Source organism: Plectropomus leopardus, chromosome 13 (assembly GCF_008729295.1).
Source record: "Plectropomus leopardus isolate mb chromosome 13, YSFRI_Pleo_2.0, whole genome shotgun sequence".
In the NCBI taxonomy this organism is placed as follows: domain Eukaryota; kingdom Metazoa; phylum Chordata; class Actinopteri; order Perciformes; family Serranidae; genus Plectropomus; species Plectropomus leopardus.
In genome coordinates, this window is record NC_056475.1 from 27,910,272 (window position 1) to 27,928,016 (window position 17,745).

The 17,745-nt window shown below is 40.4% G+C and overlaps 1 protein-coding gene across 1 annotated transcript in view; it reads right to left on the bottom strand.

The window, feature by feature from the left end:
- Nucleotides 1-13,171, bottom strand: part of amot (angiomotin) — a 37,942-nt gene extending 24,771 nt beyond the window's left edge. Inside the window, 5 exon segments of the mRNA XM_042500031.1 lie at nucleotides 2,205-3,270; nucleotides 4,965-5,025; nucleotides 6,012-6,079; nucleotides 7,542-7,826; nucleotides 13,010-13,171. Coding sequence (XP_042355965.1) covers nucleotides 2,205-3,270; nucleotides 4,965-5,025; nucleotides 6,012-6,023 — 1,139 coding nt within the window. The 5' untranslated portion in view covers nucleotides 6,024-6,079; nucleotides 7,542-7,826; nucleotides 13,010-13,171.
- Nucleotides 13,172-17,745: the final 4,574 nt, after the last annotated feature.

Consider the following 17,745-nt stretch of genomic DNA (forward strand, 5'->3'; position numbering starts at 1 on the left):
CACAATGTGTCCATTCAAATGTTTTTTTCTTTTAATTCTTTACCACCTGCTTGTTGAAAAAACTAAAAGCATGTTGTTTCTCACATATGGCTGCACGATATGAGAAATACATGAAGCATGATAATGTTGTTGAATATCACATTAACAATATTACTGGAAAGAAACAGATATAGTGTACTCAGCTCTTGACTTAGACTTGTACAGTACCATATTCATTTTACTTGGGTCTTGTGGAGCTGCAGTGTTTATTCATGGAACCTGTGCCATACATTTAGTACCATCTGACAACATTACTGTTAATTTCCTCTCCTCTTGTTCTCGCCAACACCTGTCTGCTCTGCATCCCTCTCTCTGTCACTCGACCATACGCTCACCACACACTAAGCTATTCCCCAAAGGTCTTTTCTATGTCAGCCCTCGTATGTTTCTGTTGCATTTCTACTTATATGTTGTTTTAGGATTGACCACCATCTCATCTATGAGGTTTAATAACACAGTCCTTCATGACATGTTTATCACCGAAGATAACACTGCAATGATGATAAAAAACAATATACTGTAAAAACTAACCCCGACGCAGCATTTACATTTCACTAAACAATGGAACCCTACACGAACCTGTGTGTGTGTGTGAGTGTGTCCATTTCAATGTGTGATTTTGTGTTTGGGAATCATTTGACTTAATAGGTTGGAGAAGTCAAAACAGAGCTGTGTGATAATCACGGGAAGGCAATAATGAATGTGTGTCTTTGTGGACAATCTCCAGTTAAGCATTTTTCTCATTTTTCCACTTAATTTGTGCGGTCCTGTACTTGCTTTAGTTGCTGTGGAAACTAATCAGATGACTTGTGATGGAGACTCTAACTCTATTAATATAGAGTTTATAAATATTCGTGGCACTAAAAAGGCCTTCAACATTTTTAATCACAATAAAAATGTCTATAAAAAATGCTTCTTTATTAATGACATCCATTGTGAAATTTAGTCAGAGCAGTTCTCCTGGAGTTGGCATCGAATCAAAGTTTTGCTCAAGCACAGTTTATTCTCTCATGTGTTGCTCATTGTTTTACCGCTTCATGATGATGTAAAAGTATTTAATTGTCACGCTTACTGTAAGTAACCTCCCAAACAAACTTGTGACTTACTTAGCAATGGAATGTAAAGTAAATACACCGAGGTCTTACAGGCACACAGAGCCAGTGTACAGTACAAGTACGACATACTATTAACACCATGTAATACTGTATGCAACTCAGCTCTGTAGATGCCTACTTGTAGTTGTGCAAAGTAAACAAAATAAATTATCCTGGTAGTTTGTTTTTTTCCGACAAGTATAATGCATTATCCTTCTGCACATTGGCAAATACACACCGAATTTCCACCACAAAGATTTCTTTTAACTTCTGCATCTGCTTTCCTTCTGTCCCGACCACTAAAATTTCTGGAATTAATGAATCACAGCATCTGTATGTATCAATTAGTTGAAAGGGGGCATTAAAACAAGGGCGTAACTGTACTGAAAGTCCTATGATGAGTTTCTGTCTGTTTGAGACACTGAAGTGTTTCTGTACTGCTCCTGGTGTCGGTCTGAACACATCTCTGTTTGGTCACATTAAAACAGGATCAGTGTTGATCCTAATTGTGACTAACACCTCTGCAACAGCCAGAAGAAATACACAGCATAGTGCATTAGGGATGGTTTGATCCCCCCAGTAGCTCCTAATGGTGTGTGTTTGTGTGTGTGTGTGTGTGTGTGTGTGTGTGTGTGTGAGATAGGGCTGGGTGATATGGGCTGAAAATTACACAGTAATATATTTAGGCTATACCTAGATACAAGATAGAGATCTCGATATTTTAAAATCACCTCAAAAGAGCTTCATTGATGCTAAAACTGGGAAACAGATTCGAACATTACAATTTATTTTTCTACCTAATTCCCTCTTTGATGTGACCATAGTGTAGGAGTGACTATTAGTGCTTCGAAAAATATTTATGCAATTCCATTTTGTTCAATAATCATTAGTAATGTAGATACAATGACTGAGTGGGTAAGAACATTGCTTCACTGTAATGCAACTATAAAATCAAGAAATTCACCAATATTCCACATCACGATATAACAACATCCAATACCTAAAACGATATATAGTCTCATATACCCTAAAGTGTGTGTGTGTGTGTGTGTGTATATATATATTCCTTACCTGAATGATCCATATTCAGGTGGGGGCTGGTATCGGACGTGGAGCACCTCCCTTGAGTGCTCCCTCCCTCTATGCTCCTGGTAGAAATGACCAGCAGGCTCCTGCTGCTTGGTGGGCGAGCCCATTCCTTTGAAGGGGTAGTCTGGAGGCGGGCCACGATGCTGCGGCTTGTAGTAGTCGCCCGGTGGCCCGGGCGGGGGCAGCTGGGGAGAGAGTGGGGCGCTGGTGACGGGAGCGTGGGCCTTGACGCCGCTGGTGGCCAGTGAGAGCTGCATGAGCCGTTCGCTAAGAGACCGAACGTGCCCTTGCTTCAGATCCTTCAGCCCATCGTCCTGGTGCACCCTTCCTGTGCCGCTCACTCGCTGCACTGTGGGGCGACCCTCAGTGCGCACCTTGGAGTTAGTAACCCCTGTGACGTAGAAGGCGGTGCCAACTGAGGCGGGTAGAGGAGGCTGCTGATTGTTCTGCTGCTGAGCCTGAGGAGGAGGACCGTGGCCCCGGAAGTACTGTGACTGCACTTTGGCTTCTTCGTACGTAGGAAGGTCCTCAGGGTTCAGGCACTGCCCTTGTCCGCTCCCACCACCTCCACTACTGCCTCCTCCTCCTCCACCTCCAGACCCTAAACCTCCTCCCCCTCCACTGCTCCCACCGCCTCCTCCTACTCTACTGGAGCCCAGCTTCTCCAGGCCGTTGTCCGTCTGCAGCTCCTGTCCCTGGGGCTCCTGACGGGCAATGTGGGGGGTCATGGAGTGATCATCAGCGGGGCCCACCTGTCCCTGTGCCGAGTAACCTCCTCCACCTCCGCCTCCTGCCCCTGGTCCTCCTCCTCCTTGCTGTTGTTGTTGTTGTTGCTGTTGTTGCTGCTGTTGTTGCTGTTGCTGTTGCTGCAGCACATAATTCCGGTTCATCTGCTCCTGCAGGAGGCGCTGCAGGACGGTGCTGCCGCCGCCGCCTCCTCCTACGCTGCTGCTGCTGTTGGACGACTCCTCGGCTGCAGCCCTCATCTCTGCCTCACGTTGGCTTCGCACCTCATGGAAGGACAAGCTTCGCCCACGGTCAATACTCCCTGAGAGGAAACAATCCAACAAAGTGACAGAAAAGAAACAGTTGCAGTTATCACAGATCTATACGGGGGAAAAGAGAAAGGAACAGAAAGCATTAAAGTCAAAGACGCACAGGGGCCCTTTCACCAGCATCCCTGACCACCATGTAGAGCCAGACTGGAGAAAAACTTTTCTGAAAAACTTGAAGAGCCAAACCAACAGCAAAGCCCCAAACCCAAATCACATATAAACAACACAATTATCAATGATTTAAACCCAAGAAGGAGACTCTGACAACTCTGTGATGACTAAACTTGGTTTTTGAGGAGATCAACTGACATTTTATACTTAACTATTGTTTACTTAGAAATTGTGAGACTGAAAAGAAAAGGTCTCAAAGACCCACTAAATGTAGCAGAAAAAAAGTTTTTGCACTAAAACTGCTGCGATTTGATGACTAAACAATGGCTACACCATCTGTGGATTGTGCAAATGTTAAATACTTAAATTGCAAAGAAGTTTTTGGTTGTTAATGGGCATAAGTAGAAACTTTACACATTACATAATGTTACATAAACTTTTAAGCACCACATTATCAAAAGAAGTCTTTGAGCACCAGCCTTAAGTGCCTGGACAATGTGACTTCTGTAAAATCTGGACTTGAACCGCAACTTTCCTTCTAGGGCTCCAAGGAATGACTTTTTTAAAAATAATCAATTAATCATTTGATTTAGAAATGGAAAAACACTAGTGGAAAATGCCAATCGTATGCTTAAAGTGAAATCCTCAAATATCTTGTTAGGTCAAATCAGCAGTCAAACCCCAAAATATTTAGTTTACAATAATATAAAACAGAGAAATGCAGCAAATCCTCACAAAAGAGGGTGGGAATTATTTTGAGTTTTGCTTAAAATAAATAAAAAGACTATTACGTTTTCAAAATCACTGAGTAATTTACATTGCAGTATTAAAATGTACCATTATGATGAAGGCCAATGTGACAAGTCCGTCTGAAACAGGTGAGTGGGATGGTAATGTTTCTATCTTTGATCTGATCTGAGTTTTTTTTTTACAGGCTAAATCTCTCTAGTGTTATCAGCAATGTATGCTGATTGTATGAAATCACATCAGTCACAAAACACTGCTTTCACTCAGGCTACATGGACAAGAGATTACGCACATCTGATCCATACGATCTGATCAATCTGATCATCTGATCAATACGAATGTGTTGAGGATCACCATAGATCACAGAGAAAATGATCATTTTTACTAGAAATATATGAAATTGTAATCCACTGGCTATGACACACACAAAAAAAGGATTATACAAATTTGGAAGGAAATAAACCCCAGTGATTTGGAAATTCTCAGAGTTGATCCCAACAGTGGAAATGTTCACAGAAAGAAGCAACGTGCTAAATTGCACATCCAGTGTTGTCAAAGCTGACCACCTGGAATGTATTTGCTGTGAAGCTGAGTCATAATCTGAGTCAAACTTCTTTTCTCCAGGAGCCTATTAATAGAATTCTCTTTGCAGTCGTAAGACACTAGTGAACAAATAATTTGACTTGTTGTATGTATTTGTATACCTTTAAGACAATTTCACACTGTCTTTTTTGAGGTTGGTGGGTTTTTTTTCTGACAACACTGAATGTTGACAACTGCATTGTTTGACACCTCATTTTTCCCACAGAGTAAAGAAAGAAATTATTACATCTAGCGTTTTCTGTTATTCTTCTCATTCTCAAGGAGGAAGATGCTTTTTTCCGAATCATCTGAAAGTAAATAGAATCATATAAAACAGAAGAAACAAATGTTAGCTTTGATGGGATGACAGCAAATGGTCAATTCTCTTCAAGCTGAGGAAGCAGAAGAGATAAAAGTATGGACTGAGTGAAATGGGCTGGGTAGTGGAAATTCAGATGCACAAAAGCTCATTTTAGACTTAAAGTTCAGATCTTTTGAAGTGGGGCTGTATGAGGTACATTGAAGGTTGAAGGTACATTTATTGGGTTTTTTTAACAAAATTGAATGTTTAATTAGTTTCTGTGGCAATACTCCTGCCTGCCTCTCCAAACTTGGGGCGTGCCGACTGACATCTACTGCACGTAACACACAGATATGGATAAGTACCTCATACAACACAAAAGATCCCAACTATCCCTTTAAAAACTAAACCAACAATCCAAGACTATCAACCTTTTTATTCAACAGATAAACTATGATGTTTATACAGATACAATCTGCAATTTTTACATTTTGAGATTTTCACAAACTTTGATCTACGCCACCACAGCTGACCGTTTGGACTTTTTCGGTCTGTTTTTGCTTAAAGAGATACTGAATCTGAGTAGTTCCTCTGTTTTATAAATATGTTTTAATAGTAGAATCCTGATTCGTCAATAGCTTAATAAATTCTATTTGCTTGAACTAACACCACTTCCATAAAGGTAATGGAAAGTTTGTACGCACTGGCTGATGTTTGCACTCTACTGAAAGCTTTCAAGTTTTATTGGAGGTTGTCTTTTCTAGGTATAAAAAAAGGATCAGTATGATCATGTATTTTATCATTAGTTATTGATATTTTGATGTAAATAGTAGCCAATTTGTAAAACATTGGCTACCCTTGCTTCATGTTAAATTTCATATTGAATATAATAATGAAGTTAAAACTGTAAATCAACAAGTCCTGACCCTAATGTTAACGGTTTTTCCACTTCCCAGCCCTGTAGACTGTACATGCATACTCTCTCCAACATACTTCAACTGCCATTTCCTGCAGTTCATCCCCAAATTCTTCTCTCTTTGACTCGCTCTCTGCACAGGCAGCTAGCAGCAGGATGAGATGAGCACAGAGAACAAAAAGGAAAAAAAAAGAAAAACAGCAACAGATATAAAGAGAGCTGAGACAGGGTGAGATGGCATGACTTCATTTTTTGCAGTAATTTGGGTCAGTCCCAAATGTTGATAGTGAAGGGTGATATATTTGAAAATAAAACTGTATGCAAAGTCAGAAGAAAGTAATTGATACCAGTTCAGGCTTTATGCATCCAGTATAGAAACTGCTCCGGGACATGTCTAGCATATCTTAGCACAAAGACTCAACTCCAAAGCTGCGCTATTTATGTGCTGTAGCTCAAAAATATTATAAACCCTTCCAAAAGTCATATGGTAGAAAATAATGAATGAAACAAACATATTTAGAGTAAATTTAGAGTGTACAGACCCATAAAACAAGCACACAAAATAATAAACAAGAAAGGGAAGAAATCTTTGGGGAGAGCTGAGTCAAAATGTAAATAATAAGACTTCTGATACGGACCTCTGACCTTCAAAATAAAGGGAAGTGTGCTGTTAGTGTGCTGTTAAGGTGATGTCATCTGTTTTTTGTTTCAAACTGTCACTGGAGTTACACAAGTAGAATGCTGGAACACCTGTCCAAGGTGTGTTTGCAAAGTGTCTGCTGAGATTTCAAATCACAAAGTTTTATATTTATCATTACTCACAAAAAAATGCATTATGTGGATGACAAACCTGAATGCTTTTTCCTTTGGATATTGTAAAGCTAATGTCTTTTGAATCTTTATGTATTTTAGCATTAGCATTGTTCAAATTCATGCTCATTAGCTTACAATCTTCATCTTTTCTGCCTTTTTTGGCACAATGCTGCATTTCGTGTTAAAAACCCTCCACCTGCTGATTAATGGAAAAGTGTGAAAGGCTGCACTGTGTGCAGGGTCAACAGCATATGCATCATAATGCTCGTCAGGGCAAAAGAATCGACAAACCACTCATCAAAAATTGCTCTATAGCGCTACTAGAGATCAAAACCGGATAAAGTACATGTCACGGGTTGTGTTTTGAGGTGCATCTTGTACGTTAACAACTAAAAAGGAATAATACACTGACTGACATGCTGTGACTCACTTTGCTGTATGTTCGCTGTTGTTAGTGATTTGATTTGCTCTGTGTGCACAAATTCGCCATCTACTGCACTGCTAATTACTTGGTGCACACAGGCTGCTCAACTAATTGGATGGTTTGTTATTTCATTTCCTTGTTAAGCAACACATTTGCACAGATTTTCATACATTTTCTACCATATGACTTTAAATACCTTCTCTGTCCTTCCTTTCTTTCCCCCTCCTCTCCTCTTGTTTATCTCCCCTCTTCCTCCCCCACATATCTCACTCTGACTCCCCTCTGTCCTTCCTGCCTGTCTTCCTCCTTATGTTCCCATTAGCTAACATACTTTCCCAAATCTCACAAGTTCTCTCCCTCTCATACCTACCTGTGTGGCTGCTCTCACTGCGCTCTCCCAGCGGCGTCAGTGGCAACAGCTGCTCATGTTGCGATGCTGCGGCAGGCCCACCAGGAGGCCTGGGCGGGGCTTGGTGAGGGTAAGCAGGAAGGTGGGGCTGATGGTATTGCTGTGGGTGGAGGTGGGCCAGTTTAAGGTAGTTGTAGCCTGGTGGTTGTACGTGGTTCAACTCCAGGTTTTGGCCTCCCTGCAGGCTCAGCAGGTCCTCAAACGTGCTCTAAGATGTAGAGGTCAGTGTCACCGTGACCCAACAATCTGCAGAGGAAATAAGTAAGGTTTATTTTTACTGCAACATAGAACAAAATGGGAGACTGTGTTTGGGGAAGTTGGTGATAGCGCTATTTCCTTTTTAGGTCTTTAATATATGTTGCAAGAGCATGTTTTAGGGAGTCTAAGAACAAAGATTTTTTCTGCCAGTGGCTGCTTTACTGGAATTATTGTGCATGTGACAAAAAAACCTTTAAACTTGAACGTATGTGCATGTGTATAATAAACACTTCAGGCAGAGGAAGTGACAACAGAGCAGTAGGATGGCAGAGATCATAATACAGCCTGCAGAGGTCTAAACAAATACGTTTTCACCGCTGAACATCTGATTTTTAAATTCGGACACAAATGGAAGGAAGAGCTACGCTCATACTCGCCACCTGTCAACAGTCTGACACTATAAAAAAAGAAAGAAAGAAAGAAGTTTGCATCCTCTCTCAGATAAAATCAGAGAGTCGTGCTTCCAAAATTAGATTGGAGTAGGGGAAAAATCTGATAACTGACGTGCTGAAAGTTAGAGTAACCAGATTAGTGCGGTGCTTGTAAATACGATGATTGTGATCTGGAAGAAGCTCCGCCAGCATGAGCTTAGAACCGCTGCCACTTCAGGCTGCACAACCGAGCTGCAAAGTTGAAGGAGCTGCTGTTCCAGGAACATTTCCCCACCGCTAACTTTCCTTCTTATCTCAACGTAATATGACTCAGGACCGAAACACACGCATCCAGTGGATAATCCTATAGCTTTTTGTTATGGCCACCACTTGAATGAAATCTGTTTTTCTGTTTGGTGGATGACTGTAAATACTATGATACCACTGGAGAGGAATGTGTGAATCAGAGCAATAGTTTGAATTCAGTTTTCTCAATAGTGTAATTTTTAGCTTCCGCCAGCTGTTGCAGCAGTGCATTTAACACAGTCTGAAGGTCTTTGATTGCATGTTTGCCTCTGGACAGAGCAGTGCTCTTAAAAAATCACACCACCACACCTCTTTATTCACTGGTCATTGCATCTTTCTCTCTCCCTCTTCTGCTCTTTCTTATCCCGTCTCCATCTGTTTTTGATTTTGTATCGTGTGACCACATTCAGATGATTATAATCAATAGCACACATCATGAAAAAGTATCTCTGTGACAATAACCCAAAAGGGTTCCTTGAGGTACTTATTTCATTATAAAGAGTTCATGAGTGTCACAAGGCAGGTTTCCATTACAGATTTGCACAAAACTTAAGATATATTTTTGAAATGTCGATAAAACACAATTGCAAGTTGACTGTGTTTCCATTGAGTGATGTTCTGTGACTTCTCCTCTCACTATAACATTCCAAGCAGCACGGTGATGGATGTTCAAAACATTAGCAGCTTTATTTCTATTGCAGCCACCGCACTAGCTGTCATTATTTCCAATTAAAGGTGATGTAGGCGTGTTATGTGAGCGATAATGGAAAAGCAAGCCCCTTATACACGTGAGCAGCCACATATGAGGGATTTCTGGGAGTCCATGATTTCACAGAGGAAATGTGGATTCAAAACTTCGTGATGAAGAGTTACGCCTTGATTTCACTGTCAATGACATTACGTTTGCCACATGGATCTATATCCCACCGGAAGCGTCTATGAGTGTCTCAGAGGCAAAGCGTCCTGCCGGCTGACACTGAAGACTTGCTGAGATTGTGCAAATTATTTCATTTTTCTTGATTTGGCTGAGTAGGCTACATATATAAATGCTTTCCTTTTCTGTCTGTTTAAATTATGTTTGATTTTTTGTACCCACTTTGTTGTGCTGCAGCCTACAGTCCAGCCATGAACGTAGTAGATCAAAGAATTTTGGCCAAGTTATGCAGTGCAGTTATGTAAAACATGGCTTTTGTGAACATTGCATTTTTGAGGTGAATTGAGTTTTCTTCGAAATTAACATGTTTCCATTATTTGCTATGTTGCACACTTAGAGAGTTAATGCTTACCTGCCTAGTGTTACATTCATGAACGTCTAATGTATAGTCACTGTCCGCGGGAAAACACTTTACTTTCTCAATTTCAACCTTTAAGAAAGGTTTCAACAAGAAACACAAGAAGCATTTCTGCAATCCTGGTTTTAAGATTCAGACTCACAAAGATTTGTAATGCTGACTAAACCTGCCCTCACAAACAAAAAAATTACACACTGAATGTGGTGTGCATATCATTCACATGACAGGAAGCACAGTATATTCAGTGACTTTCTTTTTTAATTAGCAGAACCCTTTAGCTACTTAGAAACTGTATAGGTACTAATACATGAATCAAAACACACATAAAACACAAGCCCATAAAGCATCATGTCAAACACAAACACACCCAGTGTGGAAGTGTGTGACATTAAACATCCTCACATCAGTATGACAACACAACTAAGCCACCTCCTCTTCTGAGGAAAAATGTTCACTTCCAGATGTATTACCCCCCCCACCCCCCCCCCCACCCCCCACCATCTCCTCCCTTCATATAAACAGTTTACTCCACAACCAAGGTCTAAACGCTCATGTGTCTGTACATGTTTGTCATGATATACTATACTGACACTCAGAGTGTGTGTGTGTGTGTGTGTGTGTGTGTGTGTGTGTGTGTGTGTGTGTGAGAAGGGGAGAGAGAGAACGTAAACCTGCATTTCTGTTTGCAGAAATGATTTTAACTAACAAGTGTCATTGATCAGCCTGTGCATTTGTGTTTTGTCCTTGAAGTTTCTGACACCTGTGGAGACTGACAGAGAAGGCTGGGCAACATAAAGATATTATATTGTATCAAGATATGAGCCTATATATCGTTTTAGATGCTGGATATTATTATATCATCATATGGAATAAATTGTGTTTTTTTCTGATTTTAAAGGTTTAAAGTGATATACTTTTCTCAACTTATCAGACAGTTCTACTTGCTTTAATACTTGCCGTTACCCCCTTGGTCAATACATCTACATTGCTGATGTTAACTGAAATAAATGTAAGAATGTAGAGTACAAATAGTCATCTCTATAATATTGTCAGATCAAAGAGGGAAAAAATGTAACGTCAGTTTCTGTCTCCCAGTTGTAGAATTAATGAAGAAATATATATCCTGTATTGAGATATAGCCTAAAACTATTGTAATAAATTTCTAGTCCATATCACCCAGCCCTACTTCAAACAGTGAGTTGAAGAGATTGTAATTTGCAATTGTAATTTATGTTGCACAGTTTACATTTGGAATGTTAGAGCCCAACAACATCAGTGACATTCTTAGTGTCGAGAAGCTACAGTACATTGCCTCTTTTATACAGCCTGTTAAAGACGGGAATGTTGTCCTGTTATCTGCCTCCCCGATTTGTAAACAAAGACTTAAATGTGGCCACGACAGCAGAAAGTGCTTCAAATATGGAAGGTGCTGCAAAGAAGCTACATATTCTAAAACACTGATGCTTCACATGCATCAGATCTCTACAATCGGCACAGTTTCAACGTTGTCAACCAACTGACCAACTGTCTCTCCTTCTGTTCTGACTTATGGTATTTACTAATGGTCTAACAAGTGTTTTTGCAGAACATAATGATGTCACAGTGACATTTGACCTTTTGGATATAAAATGTCAGCACTTCATCATTTTAACCTTTTAGACATTTGTGTGAAATGTTGTGTTACTGAGCAACGTGTTCTTGAATTGTGGCCAAAAATGTATTTTATGGCGTCAATTGAACTTGACCTTTGACCACAAAAGTCTAATCAGTCCATTGTTGAGTCTGAGTGGGCATTTGTTGTTCTTGACTTTCATGCTAGTCTTTGCAGCTGTGGACACGTAGGCAGCGGCACAGAGGGAGACAGAGACTGCACAGTAAGGTGAAGAAGTGGTGAATTTACAGCTCGTAGCAAGTGTCAGCAAACAATGTTGCACTTTTGCCATCCATCTTTAGTGGATCTACTATATTATGTAATTGACACTTTCATACTGAACGTCCCCCCGAACCCATTCAAATTTTAAACCTTTGTATGGAAAACAAAGCTAATCATTAACTGTTCGTATTGAACAGTCAAATCCGATTCGTCTGACATAATTTTGACTCGGGCACAGCCCTACTGATCACTATCTGGTTTAGACAATGAAGAGATGGACCAACAAGGCCAATACTGTGGCATCTTACATTAGCATTTGTGAGGACACGTGTGTGGCTAAAACCTATACATACAACAACAATAAAGCCTGGTTTACAGCTAAACTCAGGCATCTTGCTCGGACTAAGGATCCTGTACAACCAGGTCAGAGACACACTGACAAAGGAAATCAGAGTGCCGCTTTCAAACAGAGGGCTCAACCGGGGTTCAACCAGTGTTGATTTTGTGTTTGAAAGGGATCTATGCAGGTCTCATCCATGGCCTAATCCAACTGACGGAAGGACTTTAAATCCCTCTACTCCTAAAGGGTGGACTTTGGTGGGCATGAAGGCTGCACTCTGTAACAATAAACCCTGACGTACTGGCATGCAACTTGTTTAGAATCTTAAATGTAAAACCAATGTCAGTCGTCTGCCAGACTTTGGATGCAAGTATCCACATGTTTTTTCACATTTCCGCATTCTTTGGTCATCACTCATTTAATCTTCGACATATCATTTGGTCGTTGGTTTGGTTCAGATTTTTAAAAAAAAAAAAGTTTAATTCTTTTAGCGGACACTCTAGCTGACAACATGTTGCTGACTGCTCCTGAAAAAGATTCAATTTATGAATTAGAAAGCAGAAAGGATTGTGAGAATTAATACCCCACTGACAAAAGATACAAGACAAAGCAGATATACAGAAATCAAGCAGTATTTCAGAGCATCATAACAACAGAGAAACTATTAAATCTTGAAATTGGTTTAGTAAATATCCTCTTGTTTGTGCTGTGCATGATTGTTTTCTTTTATGATGCTGTCTTTGATAATACAGCTCAAGTTAAAATGCTGTAGAGCTTTAATCTCATTTTCAATGAGCAAACTACTTAAGGGCTTTTTATTTTCTTTACCATTGGACACTTTAGATAAAGAACACCTTAGACAACCCCAAAATTAAATAAAACCTCCCACCTTGCTTTCCTCTTCATGGCATAAACCCGATTTTTTCTTCTTTTTTTTTTTGAATCATTAGCTGACTAGAAGTTGTTGTTTTTTTTTTAAATGGTCCTACCTGTGTGTTTTCCTCAAAAAAAAGAAGAAGAATCCTAAAATCAACCTCTAAGTAAAAACTAGGAGGTAATCCAATGTTTCTCTGCTTCTCTGGCGCTCACAAAAAATCTACCTGCTTTGTGCAGGTTTGAGGCGGCGCACCTCTATTTCCACTTTCCCACACCCCCTCCCCCTTCCCTCAGTCCAACAGGTGGGGCCAGGAGGGAGAGACAGGTGGATCTGGCAACCGTTCAGCCTTGAGCCACTCCTTCATACCTGCGTTCTAGTGTAACTGCTTCACCAGCGTTTACTTTGCCAACCGTCAATGACATAAATGCTTGAGACTGTTACTTCCCTTTTCACCTATTGTGAATTAAACAACAAAAGGGTGCACTGAAAGGTAATCTTTTCCTTCTTCTTCTGTGTGTTTAACAAAATTACGTTGGAGGCTGCATATGAACTTCCCCTTTATTTTACACTGCAGAGAATATTCTTAAGCAAATACTCTCCTGTAATCTTCATTTTGAATGGAAGACATACGGACATACGACAGTTTGATAAAAGGAAGTATAGGGACTCTGCTGTTGAGTCACATCTTTTTGGTCTCTTCGTGTCTCCTGTTTGTTAATTTGCTGCAGACACACACAGTGTCTAGACGTGTTTGAGACAGCCACCAAGTTTTACACGATGACACAGACAGCTGATTCAGACATGACAGGAAAACATGGGATAAACGGTCACATGACCTGCCACTCCTGCGTATACTGTCAGAGCTGCAGAGGACTCACTGAAGTGGTTTTGGTGTAACAGGCACAGTTCCTCTCTGTATGTCAGTGGGACAGTGACAGAAGAAAATAACCCTGGCTCAGCTTCCATTCATGTTGGTGGTTTGCCCAAACTGTATCAGGCTTCTGCAGCTTGTTTCAACACTTCACCTCTGCATTGTTTTCTTCTTCAAAAACAAAAGCCCACCTGCTAAACTGCAGAACTCTGCATATATATATTTCCCCCCTGCTGCCTAAAGGTCTTTGCTGTATTGGCCTTACAACTCCAGCATCAGTCAGGCTACAGTTGTCATAATGTCAAAATGTCTTATTTTTAGTTCAAATTTATAGCTTATCTCTCTGGCATTGTAAACAACTATCTACACGTGCAGCAAGTGTTGAGTATGTATTGGCAATAGGCTCTATTACTTTCTTAAATTCAACTAGAATTACCGCCTCGAGGTTGTATGCCTCCACAAACCAGTCAAGTTATTGTTTACGTCCATGTCTGTCCAGACTCAAATGTCTCCTTGACAATTGCTTCAAATATGATTGTTGCTACAACAAAGCTACATATTCTAAAAACATGGATGCTTCACACACATCTTCTTGCCCCCAGCAGCACAAAAGATCTGTACAGTCAGCACAATTTCAAGATAAACACTCAAGATTAGTGTCACCATTAATATGTTACAAATGTACCATGCTGAAGTCAGAATGCAAATTGTTCTTCAAGCAACAAACCACTTCTTAAAAACAGACATTATTCTATTAGGTGTAGAAAAACAATAACCAACTTATGGCCCGTGGGCCAAATCTGGCCCCGAAGAGGGTTCAAAGTGGCCCCCAACCCTTTTCTAATTCATAATAAAAATAAAGTGATTCACAGTGGGAATTGTTTTTGTACTTTTATTATACATAAAGTGTCAGAGTGCATAAAACAGCACCAAAAGAAGAACAGTGGGGGATACCCTACACTCCTTGATAGAGGTCCTAGCTATGCCCCTCATGTCATAAAATCCTGAAAAGAAATGTTCTGAAATCTAAGAAACATCCTAAAATCCTAGAAGTCTCCTTAAATTCTTGAAATGTCCTAATATCCAACATTCTTAAATCCTAGAAATGTTCTAAGATCCAAGAAGTATTCTAAAATCCTGGCCTCTGGTCTCCTGTCATTTTGCCCCAGTGGCTCCAAGCGAAGCAAGTTGATATCCCTGATGTAGAAAATGTCAACAAGATACTAAAATATAGCTGTAACAATCTGGGACGTTAAACTGAGATTGAATCAAAATGTCCTTAAATGGCTCTGGGGTCCAGTGACATGACAATAATGTGATAATGAACAAGTACAGAATTATACAAGAATAGCTACTGTAATCTTAAGCAGGAACATTTCAAGGCTACAGGATGAAATGACGTCAAGATGAGTGGAGTCTTGTGTTATTGACGCATAAAGTGACAGAGGCGACGAGAAACACAGAGGTGAGTCAAGCTGGGTGGTGCAATTATAAAACTACACATAGAAACCCAACCTCAGGTATTTGAACTGACCATTAAAAGAGACAGAAATCAGGTTCAACTTGAAAGCTCCCGAAATTCCACTCAATGGGAAGGATGAAGAACTTGTCTCTCCACATTTTTAGTTAATGATGCTGCTCTGACAATAAAAGCATCTTTATCCAGGTAAAGCTCGGTTACTTTCTCTTCTAGGAAACACCCAGCTTTATTTTCAGGTCCTGGGTGCTGCGGCCGGTACTTCAACAGTTTTCTACTTTGTTATTGAGCAGTTTCAGCTAAACTATTTAAAAGCCACGCTGACCGCAATTACCTGTAGATTCACACCAGCAGCCTTTCTGTCACACACATCAGTCACTTTTGCCTCGACTGCAGACTTTCTATGCCAATAAAGCGACACCTTTGGTCAGCTGAAAGATTTGAGGAATCTAAATATAACTGCAATATTTCTGACACACATCCCTTTTCTTTACATCCTTATTTCCCTTCTTGCTTACTCACTCTCTTCAACATGCAAGATGAAATGATCAGTCCCTCCAGGATCCTGCTAGGAATGCACTGGTCAAATAATCTGATATCACTACACCAAATCGCAAACTAAGTTACTCTAGAACCTCTAAGTTCATTTCCAATTTTCAAGGAGTGTTCACAGTCATAGACCAAAATACCTCTAGATGCAGTTGTCTAGACCTACAACAAATCAGAGCAACAAAATGTGACATAGCACGAAGCAACAAATGTAAACAGACTACAGCATGCAGGGATGATCTGTTAAAGTGTACCATCAATATGTTTGTCTGTTAACTACGCAAGCACCACTACACCTGCTGACACTGCTAACGGTGGTAACAGAGCTAACACTGTTAACATGGTCAACAATGCTAAAGGGATTTTACAGTTCAAAATTGAGCTGCATACTCATTAGCATGAGCTGGGAGGCGACCGGAGGGTGGGTACAATGTTGCAACGCTGTTGGGTCGCAACAGCGTTATTAGCAATAATTCAGAGATAGATGAGTGAATCAGTGAATAATTTAATAATTTTTAGTATGCTTAATGCAAATGGCTTAAGTTTTCACTTACTGTCAATGGCGTGTGCAGCAACACCGAGGTCACTGTGATTGCCAACTGAAGTCCTGTGATCCCCAGTCAGTGCAAAATATTTAGCCCCCACTGCATCTTTTTTCCTCTTATCTGCACCATAAAGCTGCTGGATTTTGGGCACAATTGTGCTTCACTATGGAGACTTGTAAGCTGTGTCAGAGGACGCTATCTGTAAAGCCTCTAAATAACCCTGTCCTCTACCACCGAGACTGGTCTGCAGTCCGTTGCAATCCATTTTGTAGGTCTGTCACAGGTAAACTTACTCAGTTTGCCTCTGAACGCCTGGTCCAGTGTGGCTTGATGAGGCTGGCTGCTAGTGCTAACATAAGAGGCTGTGCTAGTTCAGACCTCCATGTTCGGTGCTCAATGCTTTGCGTTGAGGTGATATTTCAGACTTTAAGTACCCCAATGGTAAGAAAATTTATGTTACACAGCCAATGTGGCCTCCTATGAGGCACCAGGTCAAAGGGTAACTAATCAGTGTCAACTTTTTGAACGCATTATCATTACTGTGATTATTTAATCAAATGAATACATTATTTTGACAGCCCTAAAAATAACTGTCGCAATGATTATAGTTATGATACACATTATGTACTCTGGCTGTAGCTGACTGCACTGAACTCTCTCTCTCTCCAGGGGTCCGTCTGACAAGATGTTCAATGCCCTGTCCTTTTAGTTACTTTGATTCAGTCAGACACTGAAAAATTCTTGGCTCTCCAAAAATACCTCAGTGTGTTTGCACATTGGGTTGAAATGCTCCAACCTACTGCCAGTTAAACCTCTCTGCGGGAACTATCATAAATGTTGGTGATGGACAGATAAAAAACACTCAGTATTACTTCTTTCTCACCACAAATACCACTGGACCTCACCTATATATCCTGGTTAAAAAACTAGCTCATCATTTTTTTCATGCCTGATTTTCGGGGGTGCTGCGGCCCCCACAGCACTCCGCTTCCTGTGTCCATGTCATTTTTATAAGAACACACACATTGGGAAGTGTGCTGTCAAAGCCATAACAGCTTTCACTGACTTTTCTTCAGAGGGATTATGGAAACCTGAATGTTGTCGCTGCTGCCCGCTATACCTCGAGTGTGACTTTACTTTCACAACTTTCCATGAATTAATCAGTGCATTTTTCAGACTTTTATTCTTCACAATCTTTTCAGTTCCGGATAACAAACTTGACAGATAACCTCCACCCGTGGCCCATGGTAGACGAACACTTCCTGGACTGTTTTTTTAATGGTTAAAATCATGTGACGTTTCCTAGATTTTCAAGATAACACAGTGAACTCCCCTAAAAATGTATGATATTCTATTTAAAACTGTATCCCATCAGCCCCATTCTGCGAGATTTAGTTAAGTCAGCA